At 38.5% G+C, this 18,180-nt stretch overlaps 1 protein-coding gene and 1 pseudogene across 1 annotated transcript in view; both read right to left on the reverse strand.

Moving 5' to 3' along the window:
- The window catches only part of FAF1 (Fas (TNFRSF6) associated factor 1), a 665,112-nt gene that overhangs the window by 522,131 nt on the left and 124,801 nt on the right, over positions 1-18,180 (reverse strand). The window contains exon 4 of the mRNA XM_006839751.1: positions 6,209-6,414. Within this exon, the coding sequence (XP_006839814.1) occupies positions 6,209-6,414 (206 nt within the window). The remainder of the gene's footprint in view (positions 1-6,208; positions 6,415-18,180) is intronic.
- On the reverse strand, positions 13,702-15,961 carry LOC102835150 (annotated as a pseudogene).

The following is an 18,180-nucleotide window of genomic DNA, read 5'->3' on the forward strand; positions in this document are numbered from 1 at the left end:
TGTTGGGTTGAATGCTCTGTACACATCTATGAGTTCCACTTGGCTGACTGTGTTGTTTAGTTCTTCTGTGTCTTTGTCAAGTTTCTTTCTGGTTGTTCTATCCATTTTTGAAAGCGTTGTATTAATATCACCCACTATTATTGTAAATGTGTCTCTTTCTTCAAATCTATTAGCATTTGCTTTTTATATTATGGAGTTCTTTCATTGGGAGCATAGATATTTATTATGGTTATGTCATCTTGTTCAACTGTCCCTTTAATTATGAGATAATGTCCATCTTTATCTATTATGCTGGTTTTTGCCTTAAAGTTTATTTTATCAGAGATTAATACTGCTACTCTTGTTCATTTTTTATTGCAATTAGCTTGGTATATTTTTTTACATCCATGGTGTGTCTGCTCCCCCACTTGGTCTTGCCATTTGGTCTCGCCCAAGTTATTGATTCCAGGCTGCCGAGCCTGGCAGATTCAAAAGTATGCGATTTCTTTGTTTTGCTACAAGTTCCACTAGCTATAAGCCTTCAAACTTTGTAAAATTCCTATCTATGTGGTTCTGAGTTTTGGAGTTCTGCACTGAATCTGCTTTGCCTGGTATTCTGTGGTATTGCTGATGGCGAACCTCACTGCACCTCCACCCTAGCCACCATCAAGCCCCATCTCCAAAACCAATGCTTTTTTAAAAAAAAATTCTTTAATGTTTACTCCAGGTAAGCAACTTAGGTGGTTTTTACGTACTAAAATAAAACTGGAGTAATATTAAATACTAACCTATAAAAATATTAACAGGCCAATACAACTGCCACTAGGTGTCACTGATATAAAGTTCTTGACCACTTTAGAAAAATAAAAACAAAAAACCTTAACCCCAAGGTTAGTGGTTCAAATGTATCAGTTGCTTCTCAGAAACCCTATACATGGTCACTATGAGTAGGAAATGACTTGACAGCACTTAACAACAACAACAAGCAATGAGAGGAGAATCTGCATGATAATATTTACCATCTCTCTCTGGTTGAGACGGCACCCTGCAGCAGTGAGTGGGTTATGCTCTGGGCTGCTAACTACAAGACTGGGGATTCAAACCAACCAGCCACACTGCAGAAGAAAAATGAGGCTGTCTGCTCCAATAAAGGTTTTCAGTTTCAGAAGCCATAAGGCTCTACTCTGTACTGCAGGGTTTTTATTAGTTGGAATCGACTCAATGTTAATGAGTTTGGTTTTGGGGGGTTTGGTATTTTAGTATTTATATGTAGTTGTTGTTGCTGCTATTGTTAAGTGCCATACAGTCAGCTGCAACTCATACTGACCCAGTATAGACAGGTTTTCCCAGGAGTGTCTGGTGGGTGTGCATCACCAGTTGTGTGGTTAGCAGTCCAATGCATATCCTACAACGTTACATCAGGATTCCTTATATGTATATTGCTATGGAAAAATTAGAATTTACTCAATTCCTTAATTGAATAAACAAAATTTATGTTGTTGTTGTTGTTAAGTGCTGTCCAGTTGATTCCAACCCATAGCAACCCTGTATATGGTTTCCAAGGAGCACCTGGTGAGCTTGAACCATCGACCTTGCAGTTCAAATGACTTTGCCATCTGATGCATTAGCCCACAGTGCCACACCATCTCTCTCTGTCTCTATTTTATATCTATATACACACAATTAAATAAGGGTACTAAAATTTCCTATGGTGAGTAAATTTATATACACACATTTGTTGTTATCATTGCTAAGTGCTATCAAGTTGGTGCTATCTCATAGAACAGGGTTTCCAAGTAGCAACTGGTGGGTTTACACTGCCAACCTTGTAGTGTGCAATCCAATGGTTATCCTACAATGTCACACTACAACTCTTTATATGTATACTGCCAAGGAAAAAAAATCAGCATTTATTAAATTCAATAAGATGAATATATATTGTTTTTGTTGTCAGGTGCCATCAAGTAGGAACCAACTCACAGCGACCCCATGCACAGCAGAACGAAATAATGTCCGATCCTGGGCAAACCTCACTACCACTGCCACACTTGACGCCATCAATGATGCTACCTGGCCAATCCATCTCATTGGGGGTCTTCCTTTTTTTCTCTGACCCTCCATCTTACCCAGCATGACATCCTTCTCCAGTGACTGTTCCCTCCTGACAATATGTCCAAAGTATGAGAGACGAAGTTCAGCCATCTTGGCCTCCAAGAAGCACTCTGGCTACACCTCCTCCAAAAACAGATCTATTGGTTCTTTTGGCAGTCCATGGCACTTTTAGTATACTCCTCCAACACCACAATTCAAAGGCATCAATTCTTCTACGATCTTCCTTATTCACTGTCCAGCTTTCGCATCCATATGATGTTATTGAAAACATCATGACTTGGGTCAGGCGCACCTTAGTCCTCAAGCTGACATCTTTGCTCTTCAACACTTTTAAAAGTTCCCGTGCAGCAGATTTGCCTAATGCAATATGTCGTCTGATCTCTTGACTGCTGCTTCCGCAAATGTTGATAGTTGATCCAAGAAGAATGAAGTCCTTGACAACTTCAATCTTTTCTCCATTGATAAGAATGTTGTTCATTGGTCAGTGGTGAGGATTTTTGTTTTCTTGACATTGAGATGCAATCCATACTGAAGGCTGTGCTCTTTGATCTTCATCAGTATATGTTTCAAGTCCTCTTCACTTTCAGCAAGCAAGGTTGTATCATCTGCATATCGCAGGTTGTTAATGAGTCTTCCTCCAATCCTGATGCCACGTTTTTCTTCATAGAATCCAGCTTGTCGTATTATTTGCTCAGCATACAGGTTGAATAAGTATGGTGAAAGAACACAACCTTGTTGCACACCTTTCCCAATTTTAAAACATTCAGTGTTCCCATGCTCTGTTTGAACAACTGCATCTTGGTCCAGGTACAGATTCCTCAGAAGTAGAATTAAGTGTTCTGGAATATTCATACTTTGCAATATTGTCCATAGCTTGTCATGATCCACACAATCAAAAGCCTTTGCGTAGTCAATAAAGCATAGGTAAACATCCTTCTGATATTCTCTGCTTTCAGCCAAGATCCATCGGACATCAGCAATGATATCTCTCATTCCACAGCCTCTTCTGAGTCCTACTTGAACCTCTGAAAGTTCTCTGTCAATGTATGATTGTAGCTGTTTCTATATTACCTTTAGCAAAACTTTACTCGCTTGAGGTATCAAAGAGATTGTCCGATGATTTCTGCATTCTGTTGGATTACCTCTCTTTGGAATGGACACAAATATATATTAAATATGTATATTAAACTGTATACATAAATATGTATATATACATATATATATATATACACACACACACAAACACAATTTAATGGGGTATTAAAATTTCCTATGTTAGATAAATTAATATACACACATTTGCTGCTGTTATTAAGTGCTACTGAGTCGGTCCCAACTCATAACAACCCTGTATAGGATTTCCAAGGAGCAGCTGGTGAGTTTGAACAGCTGAACCTGTGTTAACAGTCCAGTGCTTACCCTATAGTGCCACACCAGGAGGTGGTATTGTTGGCTGTTGTCAGCTTGACCCTTGACTCATGTGACTCCATGCACAATGGAACAAAGCACTGCCTGGGTCAATGCCATTCATATGATCAGCTGTAGATCAGACAATTGTGACCCATAAAGTTTTCATTTTCACTGGCTGATTTTCAGAAGTGTATAACATGATTCTCTGACTGTCATATGACTCACAATAAGGGAAACAATGCAACTGGAATAGTTAAGAGAAGCAGGAAAAAGTATGTATCCTATAATAATAGTATTTGGCTTGCAAATCATTTTGAAACACTTTATTTTCAATTATGTTTGCAGTTGCTTTCATTGTATCTTTTATCAAATATAATGATAACTTCTCTTAATATAACACCCATGTGCACAAGTCTGATTTTACAGTAGATCATAAAGATAACATGGAAATGTTTTCATGTTCTACGGTCAAGTTTTAAATATTTATAGTCATATTCTCCAAATTAAGATAGCTTTAAAGAGTAGCATAAACATATATAATCCAGACAAATCAATGTTTTGGATCACTCACTTACAAAAGTGATTTAAGTGATCAAACATCCATGCATTTCCACCATACATCAAATGTTCAAGACTGTTAAGAAGTTTGAAATGAGACACGAAACTACTCAGACACATGCTACAAAACAACAGCTAATATTTATTTAGTATAGGAGTTCTAGTTTTCTTTAAACCAATAAAATCTGAGCTAATTTTAAGATTTAAAAGGAAGGGTTTGATATGGTACGGAATTCTGAGCCCTGTGATACTAAAAATATTCATTATTAAACTAAGAAACTAAATGTCTAATTGGTTACCCCTATTTTAAATGGCTATCAAATAATGGAACAAAGATGCCTTAGCTGTGTTAGTGACATGTACATGAAAAACAAGGAGTCTCAGTATGGTGCTACAGTATAAGTACTGGATTGTTAAATGCATGGTTGGTGGTTCAAATTCACCAGCCACTCCTTGGAAACCCTATATGACAACAATATTTGGTATCTAGCTGGTAGGGTTTTATGTTTTATTCCTTTGCAGGGGTCTAACCAGCTGCTCCTCGCAAACCATATATAGGGTCGCTATGGATCGGAATTGATTGACAGCACTTAATAATAACAACAATCACACGGTGTTGTAGGCTAAGTATTAGACAAGGTTAGCAATTCAAACCCACCAGTTGCTCCTCAGAAACCCTATATACTATGAGTTGGAACCAACTTGAAAGCACTTAACAACAACAACACAAGTATGAAATATGAAAAGAAGTTGAAACAGTACACTCTAGATTTGAATAGCACAAAGACATTATTAATAAAGCAATTTCACATATACAGTAAACTCTAGAGATGGGCTAACTATATTTAGCCAATAGGTATTCAAGAGATGGACTCCTGGTGTAGCACTGTAGGCTAAACACTGGACTACTAACCACAAAGTCAGCAGTTCACACCCACAAGCCACTCTTTGAAAACCCTATACCAGGTCATAATGAGTTGGAACTGACTCAAAGGCACTTATCAACTAAATAACAACATGTCCTAGATAATAAAAATGTAACCGTCTTAATTCCCAAAGAGTATAGAGTGGGGAAGAAAGATAATGAAGTAGATTTGACTTGCATCGCACACTAGAAACAAGAAACATGATGCTATGGAATATGTAGCAGGGCATTTTGAGGCATAAGAATGAGCACCAGAAAAACGGCTGGACACAGACAGAAATCCAGGAAGAAGGACAAGTGCTAAGTAAGGCCATGAATGGGTTAATAACTTTGCCTGTTAAAAGAAGTTCTTCATGGTTTCTTACAGTGGGCAAGGAGAAAAGTAGTATGAAATGAAACTAGATTATGGAAGGGCCTGATCAAGCAAGGATTTACAGACCATTTTAACCTTGGTGTTTCCGGTAATGTTTCTCAAAATAAAAAAATAAATAAAAATTTTAAGTGTGGCAATGTGGGTTAATGCATTGGACTGAAAAGTTGATTTAAATGGCAAGGTCAGCAGTTCAAGCTCACCAGCTGCTCCTCAGAAACTCTATTTAGGGTGGCCATGGGTTAGAACCAACTTGACAGTACTTAACAACAACAATACCATTAAGAAACAAATTCAACATGTTAGATATATCAGAATAGTGGATTTAAGGCAAAACTACAGAAATTAATACAATATCTGGTTCCATGATACAGTGAAACAAATAATCTGAATCATAAATGAGTTCAATACAGTTTCTTTTCTAATTTTATTGTAACCTGATAAAGTCTTCCAGGCAGGCATTTACATTGCGCTCTGTATGATAGACTACTACTGTACCATTAATCTAGCCAATGGGAGAATGAGTGACCAAAACATATTTTGTAGCTGATCTTTTATTAACTATATTTGCAATGTACTTAACAATTAAGGTCATTTAAAAATCTTATCAACCCTACATACCACTCCATAGACACTGGACAAAACAAAACAAAACAAAAAAATTATTACCTCACTCTCAACACAGTATTTAAAAATAAAGCACAATGAGCTGTATGGGAAAATACCAGTTTCAATTTGGTGCTTCTCTCCCCCCACCCTTCTTTTTGGCACCCAACTTCAAAGGATATAAGCTAAATATTTAACAAATGTTTACCTAATTTAGTTGTAAAGACTTTATGGTAGCAAAACCTTACCAACAGTACAGCTGTCTTCAAGTACCACATCAACATTTTTGTCTCTGTATTCAACTCTGAAGTCCAGCATCCGAGGCTGCCGTTCTACGATTTGCCTAGATGGCATTACAGGTCGAAATGCTGAGGAGGAAGACGGAGCTGATGCTGAAGATGAATGACTTACTGGATCAAATGCAGGTCCTTGCATGGTCTCACCTCCATATTCACTGAAAATGTTGGCAGAACAACAACAAAAACGATTACCGTCAACCAAATCAATACAAAATACCCCTATCCAATCATTGCTTATGATGTTTTTCTTAAGTTTACCTACCTATGAAATAAGACCTCACTTATGTTCTATTTCCTCTACAAAATCTACACCAATGACAGAAGTTATACTACTTTCATCCCTAATCCTTACTTTTTATCCTGATTAGCAATATTCTATCATTTAGTATTTAATTTAATTTTGCCTTGTGTCATTAATAATATTGGTAAAATATAATTTTCAACTCACTGAATTAAGAACATTAGTTTCTCTTTCACTCACTCTTACTCACTGATTCATTACTTGATTTATTTACTCTACCTTCCACAAAGACTATTTCAAAAAATTTCCAACATCTTCAAACTTTCATTCTCCCTACCTTACTCCCAGAATCAGACAGTGTTTCATTCTGTTGTGCAAAGGGTCGCTATGAGTCAGTACCAACTCGATGGCACCTAACAACAACAATCTCACTTCCATTTGTCAAAAGATGATAATGTTTCCTACTTTACAGAGAAGACAGAAGCTATTCAAAAGGAATTTCCTTATCTTCTTGGCATCAAATGCACAAACTAACCTGCATATGTACTCTTTTTCCCTTTCTGTAAAATAGAGGAGACATCATTCCTTCTATCTATTCAAATCTAACCTATCTTCTCATGAGCTTTCCACTGTGTATTATTCTTTTCCTTTCCAGTATCTGCAACTTCTCCCTTTCTTCTTGATTCTTCTCAATAACAAACATGAGAATCTCTCCATTATTAAGAAAAATAAGAATGAAATCTTGGCTTTACCTATCTAAAAGTTTTATCACTTGTAAAATGTGAAAATAATTATATTTTCAAAGATTAAATCAGATAGTGTATATGAAGGGCTTAGCACAATGTCTGGTAACTTGTAAGAATTTAAAATCAAACTTAGCACATTAGCTAAGATAAGCAGTTGGAGCAGAAGGAGAAACTTTTTCTTCTATTTGCATACATATTTAACAGTATCACCTGACAGGTTCAAGCCTCCTGCTTTATTCCACTTTCTTAAAACCAACTTGTTAAAATATCAATAAAAGCAAAGTGTACACGACATCTCAAAGTTTTGCTAGTCACTGTTCACTAGACCTAAAAACGGTGACTTTTCCCAGTAGTTGCTATATTTAGGTCATTTTGGTTTTCCCTTTTAAGTTCTTTTAATTCTCCACAGTTGTAACCAGTCCTACATTAAATTTCCTGTCAAAACACCCAGGAAACATACCCTCAAAGATGGGATCCAGGAATTGGCTTGATTATATCCTTGATGCTCAATGCAGTTCTGAACTCCTTGCCAATGAAAACTGGGATACTAGTGATCCCTACCATGCACTGACATAAGAATTAATTAAATGACCACTTGTAGTAAATTATGACGACATGTCTATAGAAGCAAGTACCTAAGAAGATAAAATTACTGTTTCATGTGACCATTAAGGTAGCAATCATCACAACGAATGCTTCTGGCTAAACTAGAAAGATTACAAAAGAAAATGACAAGTTCAAGGTCTTAAACTCTCAGTTCAAGTCATAAGACAGAGAGTGTCGATTAAACTCAAGGTAACAAAGCCCTGAATTAAAAGGGAGGCCATGTCTTCCCAAAGATCATGCAACCAAGTCACAAGTATGTAATATAAAATTTCCCTTAAGACATAAGATAGGCAGCCATTTACTAGGGACTCTGTGTACCATTACAAGGAATGTACCCAGACCTTTAGGGAATTACTAGATGCTGGTTCTGTCTAAAAGTTCTATCACTTGTAAAATGTGAAAGTAATTATATTTACAAAGATTGAATCAGTGTATATGAAGGGCTTAGCACAATGTCTGGTAACTTGTAAGAATGTAAAATCAAACTTAGCACATTAGCTAAGTGATAGAACTTTTGAACTGATGCAAAAGTGAGAGATTAGGACAGTAAATAAAGTCTGGGGCCAAGTCCATTTCACAGTCAATCAGTCCATCAACCACCATGCGGTTATTTCCCTACGTCCTGAATGTATCATTAAAAGAGAAACAAGAGGGAGCCACTACTACCAGTTAAGAAAAGCCAGGACTAGAGTCCTGTTGTGGCCACTGTAGGGTAAGCACTGAACCATAAGATCTGTTTGAACTAAAAGTTCGGTATTAAAAATTCACTAGGCATGCCTCAAAAACCCTATACGGGTCGCCATGAATCGGAACTGATTGGATGGCACTTAACAACAAGGAGAGGAGTGCGTCCTTTGGGCTTGGGGTCCCTGCATTGTGAAACTCCAAGATTCAGGGAACAACTGAGGTCAAGACACAAAGAGATCTCCAAGGAATGCTGGGCCTACAGATTCTGAAAGGATCTAAATTCAGTCTTCTAGCCTACTTAACTATAAGAGAATAAACTTCTGTTTGTTAAAGTTTAAAAAAAAAGAGAGACACAGTAAAAGGTAGACCTCTCATATAGACTTCTCATTACTGTACTGGGCCATTATGTAGAAATGGACAACAGGAAGCAAATGATCTTCTGTGTAATTTTCTCCCTTTATTCTCATTTATAAACATCAGGACAAAGATTTTGCTTTTACCCACCAGAGTAAACAATATACATCCATTGTCTTTTCCTGAAGATTATGCAAATTTGCCTGCTCTTTCTCATAATCTTGAGAAATCTTGATCAGTTAGACATTCCACAGACCAACATTGCATTAATGACAATATGGATTGGTCCTGGGGAGCAGGAGACAAGTTCTTTGATACTTTGGTGAAAAAGACATACGCATGCTAGAGATCAGGAGAAAATCCATAAAAATGTAGGGACCTACTATCTTAATAAAGGAGCTCTGGTAGCGTAGTGGTTACGAATCGGGCTGCGAACCTTAAGGTCAGCGGTTCGAAACTACCAGCTGCTCCGCGGGAGAAAGATGAGGCTTTCTACTCCCGTAAAGATTTACACCCTCGGAAACCCTGTACAGGGTCGCTATGGGTCGGACCCGACTCGACGGCACTTAACAACAACAACAACAACAACTATCTTAATAAAGTTTGTGGGGGGCTAGTAGTCAGGGCATGCCAAGGTTAAAGACCTATTGCTACACCTTGCACTTCACCATCAATGAGTAACAGTAACTAAGGTAACTGAGGAAGAAAAAATTTAGATGGGGAAGGGGAAAAAATGGTTCAGGATAGTAGGCTGATACCAAACAAAAATAGACCACTGCAGTATTATGGCACAATAAAAGACACCCCTGAAAGACAGCAAGCACTGAATGAAAATCCTTCTAGTAGGAGAACTTAAGGTGGTTTGTACCACAGTTGACCCTTCATGTGGAAGCAGTAGTAGTCTGAGGTGCAAAGCTACATTAACATAGGTCTGGGAATTAGGTGGCATTAGTGGCATGGCACTATAGGTAAAGCACTCAACTGTAAGGTTGGTTTGATCTACAAGGTTGGTGGTTCAAACTCACCAGCTATTCTTGGAAACCCTATACAGGGCCAGAACTGACTCAATGGCACTTAACAAGAATAACATGGGGCTCTTGATAGAACATTGTGTGGTGCTGTAGGGTAATTACTAGTCAGCAGTTCAAACCCACCAGCTGCTCCTTGGAAATGCTTTAACGGGATGCTATGAGTCAGTCCCAACCCAAAAACAGTAACAACAGTTGTTGTTGTTGTTAAGTACCATTGAGTCAGTTCTAACCCACAAAAACCCTGTATAGGGTTTCCGAGGAGCGGCTGGTAAGCCTAAACTTCCGACCTTTCAGTGTAAATGGCTTTGCAGTCTGGCGCATTAACCCACAGTGCCGCATCAGGACTCCAATAACAACAGTAGCTCTTATGTAGTAATTTACCAAAATTCTCCTGCCTTCAACTCTGGGCTCTGAGAGTTCAGAGACCACAGTTCCCATGAATACAATATTTCCGTAGTACTCCCACTGAATTAGAGATTTGCCATTTTGGACTCCTCATGAAACTAAATCAACTAAAAAAGGACAGGACTCTGGCTGGGATGGCTGGTTTTGATTACCAAGAAAAAAATTGAGTTGCTGCTACATAATGTACTATGTCTGGAGCAATGGAAATTTTCTGGGGCATATTCAATAACAAAGGCTAATGGAAAACTATAACCAACAACTACAATTTAAAAAAAAAAAAAAGAAAGAAAAAGCAGCTCTAGTGAGAATTTTGATTCTTCAAGAATGAACCCTTGAGATGTCCCATCAAACAAAGGAAATCCTGACTGAGGAGCTGGGTGTGAACAGAGGGAATAAAATAAATAGTGTAAGAAAAAACTCTATAAATACCAACTTATTCATCCTTATGACCAGAAACAGAAATAAGCACTAAGGTAGCACATACATAGACACTTGTGCATGCACACACACCTCTTCTTACCATCTGCACATTCATTTCATCAGCACTGAAAAGAGCAGTGGCTTACGACCCAGCAGTTGTATTTCATTCCAGAATCAGCCATTAATATCACTTTCCATTTCTTTAAGCACTCCAAAACAAGCTAAGCACTTTCAGAGGCACCAGCATCAATTGAGCAAAAATCCTTTCTCACACTTGTTGGGTCTTTTCTCTGAGCTTCAAAGCTCTGTTGACCCCAAACTCTCCCAATCTCTTTCCAGTATTCTTCAAGTACGAGAAGTAGTAAGTAGCTGCTTCCTACAGTCGTCGCCATCGTTGTTATTATGTACCACTGAGCCAGTTCTGATTCATAGTGACCCTGTATAGGGTTTCCAAGGAGTGGATGGTGGATGTGACATTTTCTGTTTAGCTCTTTTACTTCATCATTTCTTCTAGTTGCTTAGTGTCTCTATGCTCAAGAACAAGTTTCAGAGTCACTTGTGACATCCATTTTGGTCTCTTCTTTTCTTTTCTGTCTTTTTAATGACCTTTTGTTTTATTTTGTTTTCTTCATGTATGATGTGCTTGGTGTCATCCCACAACTCTTCTGGTCTTCAGTAATTAGAGTCTAATGCCCCAAATGTATTCTTGACATGATCTCTAAATTCAGGTGGGATGTACTTAAGGTCATATTTTGGTTCTCATGGACTTGTTTTTAATTCTCTTCAGCTACAGCCTGAACTTGCATATGAGCAATTGATGGTCTGTTCTACAGTCTGTTCTGTCCTTGTTTTGGCTGATTATATTGAACTTCTCCATTGCCTCTTCCAACAGATGTAGTTAATTTGACTTCTGTATATTCCATATGATGAGGGGCCCATGTGTAAAGTCACCATTCATGTTGTTTAAAAAAGGTATTTGCAATGAACAAGTCATTGGTCTTGCAAAATTCAATCATGTTATCTCCAGCAACATTTTTATCACTAATGTCGTCTTATTTTCCAACTACAAATCCTTCCTGTTTCCAACTTTCACATTTCAATCACCAATAATAAACAATGGATCTTGATTGCATTTTTGATCAATTTCAGACTGAAGAAGTTGATAGAATTCTTCAATTCCATCACCACTATTTTGGTGCATAAATTTGAATAGCAGTAGTTGTGATACCTTGAATTTAGTTGATATGGTTTTCTATCCAAAGTCTTCTTAATTCCTACCAAGTGATTGGGTGGGACCATGCAAATAAGGTATACAGAATTCTAAGGTTGAGATTGGTTAGTTGTGCCCTCTACCAGGTTTTAAAAGAAGCAGAAGAAAAGATGGAAGATCTCAGTACTATCAAGAAGGAAGAACATGAGTGGCACATGGAATCCTTACCTAGAGGAACGGTGACTGCAGAAGCAATGGCAGAGGCTGTGGCAGGGAGAGACAAAGCAGCTTCAGGCTCCTCTAGGCCTGTGGACTAAGTAAAGCTGAGTGCTTACAGGCAAGAAACTAGTTTAAAGAATGTGCCCCTTAGGCATTCACAGACTGGCTAAAAGTACTTTGTAACACATGCTCAAGCAGAGCAGAGGCCAAGGGACTACATGGCTGAGAGGCTGAACACAAGATTGGGCTTGAGTGCCTGAAGTACTGCGGACAAGAGACATTCCTGACTGGAGAACTGTGTCACGAGCTTTTTTTTTTTTTTTTTAAGTTTTTATTGTGAATTGAGTGATAGCTTACATGGGAGAACATCAGCTTTACATTCACCCTACCGTATTTCATTTCATTGCAATGATCACAATCCCCTCCATGCATCATCACTCAACAGCATTTGCTTCCATTCCCTCTGCCCTTTTTTTTTTTTAATTTTGTTGTTGTTGTTTTTTGGATGTAGATCGAAGCACTCAGAAATACATAACCATTCAACCAACCAAAGGATACACCCCACAAGCCTGCCCCCCGGCCATTAGCACACAGCCCCTCTGCCTGAGTCCAGAGTTCCCAGCTGCTCCATCTCTCCACCGTCGTAGTCTCTGCTGTCACGAGCTTTTTTGATCCTGAATAAACCCCATAATCGTGAGTACTGTTACGAGTTACAGTGGCCACTGCAATGGATTATCCAATCAATGTGAGAAACAGAGAGTGCTGTGGGAGGAATGGCTGGTGACAGAATTGGGTAAAGAAGGTTGTAGGGTGGAAGCATGTCTGGCCTCCACTTTATACGAATTGGCTTTGGGTTGATTTAAGAGTTTTATTTTCTTACCCCCTTGTGAAACCAGGGGAAGCCACACATAGTCCCCACATGTTTTTTGCAGTAATATTGACTGGTCTTCCTTGCTGGTATATGTACATTATCCTATCACAGCCAGCATTATACTTCAAGATAGATGTTGAAATGTTCTTTTTGATGATGAATGTGATGCCATTTCTCTTCAATTTGTCATTCCTGGCATAGTGAATGAATCAGATGATTGTCAGGTTCAAATGGCCAATACCAGTCCATTTCAACTCATTAGTGCCTTGGATATTGATCTTTCTTTTTCAATTTTAAAGAATTTATTTTCTCATTTGTAGAACATTATTACAAAATCCTCAGTTATTATAACACCTGTGTTGCTTAAAAGAACTCCTTAAGAATTTTGTTAAAGCATACTTTTTTTTTAAAAACTGAACCAAAATAATGTACATTTAAACTCTAAACATTGTATCAATGAAGTTCACATAATGTCCTCTGTGTATAAACCAATGTGATGTTACAATACATGATCTGATTCTTATCCTAAAGGCTTCTGACCATGTATGATATACAAGATGGATCCAATTCCTTTAATGTCAAACTTTATAGACAGTTATGATCCTAAACAAAAGAAGGAAAAACTTTCTATAAAGGACAGAAATGTGACAATTTAGCTGTTTGCAGCATCTGCTTGGCAAGGCCATCCTTCCTCTTCAACTCCAGAATCATATTCCTCTTCAGATTCTTTTGTTGAAGTATGGATGTATCCTGGTTCCTTTTTTCTTTCTACTACTTCTTTGTCAACCTCCACACATATAATGTCAGATTTAAGGACTTCAAATATTGGTTCTAGTAACAGCTGTTCATTATGGACCCAAGACCTCTTGCACCAGTTTTTCATTCTAGTGCCAATCAGGCTATAGCTTTCAAAGCATCCTCAGTAACATTCAGTACACATTTATCCATGTTGAATAAGGCCTGGTATTAAGAAATGATAGTGTTAGGTGGCTCAGTTAGTATTTATACAAGTGTTTTCTCATCTAGGCTATGCAAAGGAACCACCACCACAAGTAATCATCCCACAAACTCAGGAATCATGCCAAATTCCATAAGATCTCTGGTTTCCACATGACATAATAATTGATCTTTTTCTTCAATGTCATGATGATTATTTGATTCCTCCCTTCGACTGGCAAGATCTGTAGCAGCAGCAGCTCCCTTCTGCCTTTTCCCAGATTAGAAGGTGTTCCAAACCCAAGATACTTCTCATTTTCTTCCTGCTGATGATTCTGTCAAAATCCCTGAAAGCACTTGATGCAACAATGTATTTGTTGTATCAACTTGTACTACTTCTCTACATAGCTTGCAAGAATTCTTTTCTGAAACATTGACTATCATATCTTCAAGTAGCTTTGGTAATCTTTGTTTAACATCTTCCCCACATATATCCTGTAACTGATGAATGCCTGGCACACTGCCAATCTTTCATCGAGAAAGACAATTCCTTGTTGTGCTTTTTTGTCATTATAATTGGTATCTTGGGGCAGTTTGTCAATCACAGATTCAATATCTTCACTTATGTATCCAGCCTGAATCAAAGTTGTGCAGTAACAGATAGCAAAAGGGACATCAAAGCATTTAGCTAATGTTTGCACCAGCTGAGTTTTACCTGACCCAGTTGGTCCAAACAGCAAAACAATACTTTTTTCCAGTTTTATGTCATCATGAGAAGAATCCAACACTTCACCTCTTCGCTTTTCCTAAGGTAGTTGTTAGTTTACCTGTTGCTGCATTGATGACCCTAAAGTTTTATTACCATGTAGGCTACTTTCCGCAATCTGAAGCAATTTTGTAAACTTGTACTCATCCTCCCATCTTCTGATTTCTAGCTCTCTAGGTGTTAATGATGTTTGCTTCTTAACCTCTGTTTGCTGTCTCAGATTAGTTAGGATATTATTATATATTCCCTTATAGTGATTGTACACAGCAACTGAAAGCACCTTCTTAGCAAATGACCAACAACATACTTGTCAGCATAGTTATAAATCTTCTTGGAAGGCAGAGGTGCTTCTGTTGGAATGCCAATTTTATGGCTTCTGCTGCTGATTCAGGTATTTTAATGATGCTTTTCTTTGAGTTTACTTCAGAAAGCGCAACAAAAAATGACATGCTTCACACTTCACAAAACAGGTGAATGACACGAAGGTATCTGCATGTGTGCACAAGTCAGCACATAGTATGACAGCACAGCTGGTTTTCACCTCTTCCAGAATTCCCAGAGCCTGATTTCTTACTGTGTCCATCATTTGTTGTTGTTGTTGTTGTCAGGTGCCATCAAGTCGGAACCGACTCATAGCGACTCCATGCACAGCAGAACGAAAACAATGTCTGATCCTGGGCCAACCTCACTACCACTGCCACACTTGAGTCCATCAATGATGCCACCTGACCGATCCATCTCATTGGGGGTCTTCCTCTTTTTCTCCGACCCTCTATCTTACCAAGCATGATATCCTTCTCCAGCAACTGTTTCCTCCTGACAATATGTCCAAAGTATGAGAGACAAAGTTTAGCCATCTTGGCCTCCAAGGAGCATTCTGGCTGCACTTCTTCTAAAACAGATCTATTGGTTCTTTTGGCAGTCCATGGCACTTTTAATATTTTCCAACACCACAATTATTTACTGATTACTTATTTCCGTCTCCAGAGCCATCTTACTTATCCCATCTTTTGAGATAAAGTATGATGGTGTTTCTGTAACAAGTTCTAAAAGGAGTTCTTCACAGAATCTGAGTTTTAAAGGTCCCAAACCTTCCTAACACTGGTATATGAATGCGACCACTAGAAACACCTCTCTGCACAGAGGTAAGCGAGGAAGTGATGAGCTGCAAAGCAACTGTGTCGCAAGTACAAGCGCTGCAGCCAGACATTTCTGTAGGACCTAGACTGGGGCTTCTTCACCCCTTATTGCTTTCCTGTCTTAAAAGGCTCATTAGTTGCTCCCTGCGGCCTTAGGCCCAGCGTAGAGTACACCCAACCGGCAGCCAGGTCATTGTGCTCTTCATGCCGCACCACCGTCTACAACCAGGGTAGGCACCTAATTCCCTCCTTCTCCATTCTCCCACATCCCCAGCCCCTTTGCCCATCGGCTAGGATATCGATCTTTATATGTTCCATTTCATTTTTTACAACTTCTAATTTTCCTAGATTCTTATCTTGTACATTCCACACACTCTGATTTTTAATGGATGCTTACAGCTGTTTCTCCTAATTTTGATTGTGCCCCATCATCAAATTAAAGTCCCGAAAGCTTTGCTCCATTCATGTCCTTGTAATCAATTTTACTTTGAAGCGGTAGCACTTTCCCAGTCATACGTTCAGAGCCTTCCAACCTGAGGGGCTCATCTTCCAGCACAGTATCCGACAATGTTCCACTGCTATACCTAGTCTGGAAGCTCCAATGAAACCAGTCCATCATGGATTACCCTGCTGGTATTTAAAATATTGGTAGCATAGCTTCCAGTATCACAGCAACATACAAGCCACCACAGTGCAACAGAATGGCAAACAAGTGGTGGAATTCTAGGACACAGAGCAGGCTATGTGGTATGTTTAGAATTTTACTTAGGGCTGTCCCTTAAGAATTGTCTTATTGGCTATAATCACTCAATCTAAAAATCAATAAAAAAAATGACTTTAAATTTTGAATTAAGAACAATTTTCATTGTTGCTGCTAAGTGTCATAGAATTGGTTCCAACTTATAACAACCTGTGTAGAGTTTCAAGGAGCAGTTGAATTTGAGCTGCCGAACTTTCAGTTAGCATTCGAGAGCTTACACTATAGTGCCACACCAGGACTCAACAATCGTCACAAGCAAGCCAAAACATGAAAAAGGATTGCTGCTACCAATTCATGAATGATCTTTTCAGATTTGACTAATGTTCAAGGATAACCAAAGAGTGCAAACACATCCAAAATTGTTCATTAAGAATAGCAGAAATGGATTTTTCATAATTTTCATCTATGAAAATCTTCATCATAAAATGTGACAATCTCAATATTCTTTTATATTTAACAAAAGTATTTTCAAACCCAAATAAAGTTCCTGATTGGTAAGAGAAGCTCTATGACAAAATCTATTTTGGATATAAACTTTAACTAAAGGATTGTTTTTACTCAGCTTTCCTCTACAAACCACATAGAGTTTTGGAAGGCAATGAACAAAGCAAAGTAAAAAGGAACTCTGCACTTACTATTTCCACTTTTTTTTAAAACTTCATCTGTCATAGATTGAATTGTATCCCCCCAGAATATGTGTGAGCTTGACAGGATTATGATTCTTAGTGGTATTACAATTATATGATGGCCACCCCCGCCCCCACCATGATGGGATCTGATGCGATAAACCAATAAAAAGATTTAAGGGTGAGATGTTGCTGCGAAGTGTCTCAGGTTGATTGTAACTCATGGTGATCCTATATAGTGTTTCCAAGAAGAAGCTGGTGTTTTTGAAGAGTCTGGTACTTATTCTACAGTGTCACACCAGGGTTGTTGTTGTTGTTAGGTGCCATCAAGTCGGTACAGATTCATAGCAACCTTATGCACAGCAAAATGAAACACTGCCTGATCCTGGGACAACCTCACTACTGTTGCCACACCTGAGTCCATTGATGCTGCCACTTGGCCAATCCATCTCTTTGGGATTCTTCCTCTTGTTCTCTGACCCTCCACCTTACCAAACATGATATCCTCTCCAGTGACTGGTCCCTCCTGACAATATTTGTCCGAAGTATGAGAGACAAAGGTTGGCCATTTTGGCTTCCAAGGAGCACTCTGGCTGCATTTCTTCCAAAATGGATCTATTGGTTCTTTTGGCAGTCCATGGAACTTTCAATATTCTCCTCCAACACCATAACTCAAATGCATCAATTCTTCTATGGTCTTCCTTATTCACTGTCCATATGCATGTGGGCATGCATATGAGGTTATTGAAAATACCATGGCTTGGGTCAGGCACACCTCAGTCCTCAACCCTTTAAAAAGGTCTTCAACCCTTTAAAAAGGTCTTGTGCAGCAGATTTGCCTAATGCAATACATCATTTGATTTCTTGACTGCTGCTTCCATGAGTGTTAATAGTTGATCCAAGA

Source organism: Chrysochloris asiatica, unplaced genomic scaffold (assembly GCF_000296735.1).
Source record: "Chrysochloris asiatica unplaced genomic scaffold, ChrAsi1.0 scaffold00026, whole genome shotgun sequence".
NCBI classification, from domain to species: Eukaryota; Metazoa; Chordata; class Mammalia; order Afrosoricida; family Chrysochloridae; genus Chrysochloris; species Chrysochloris asiatica.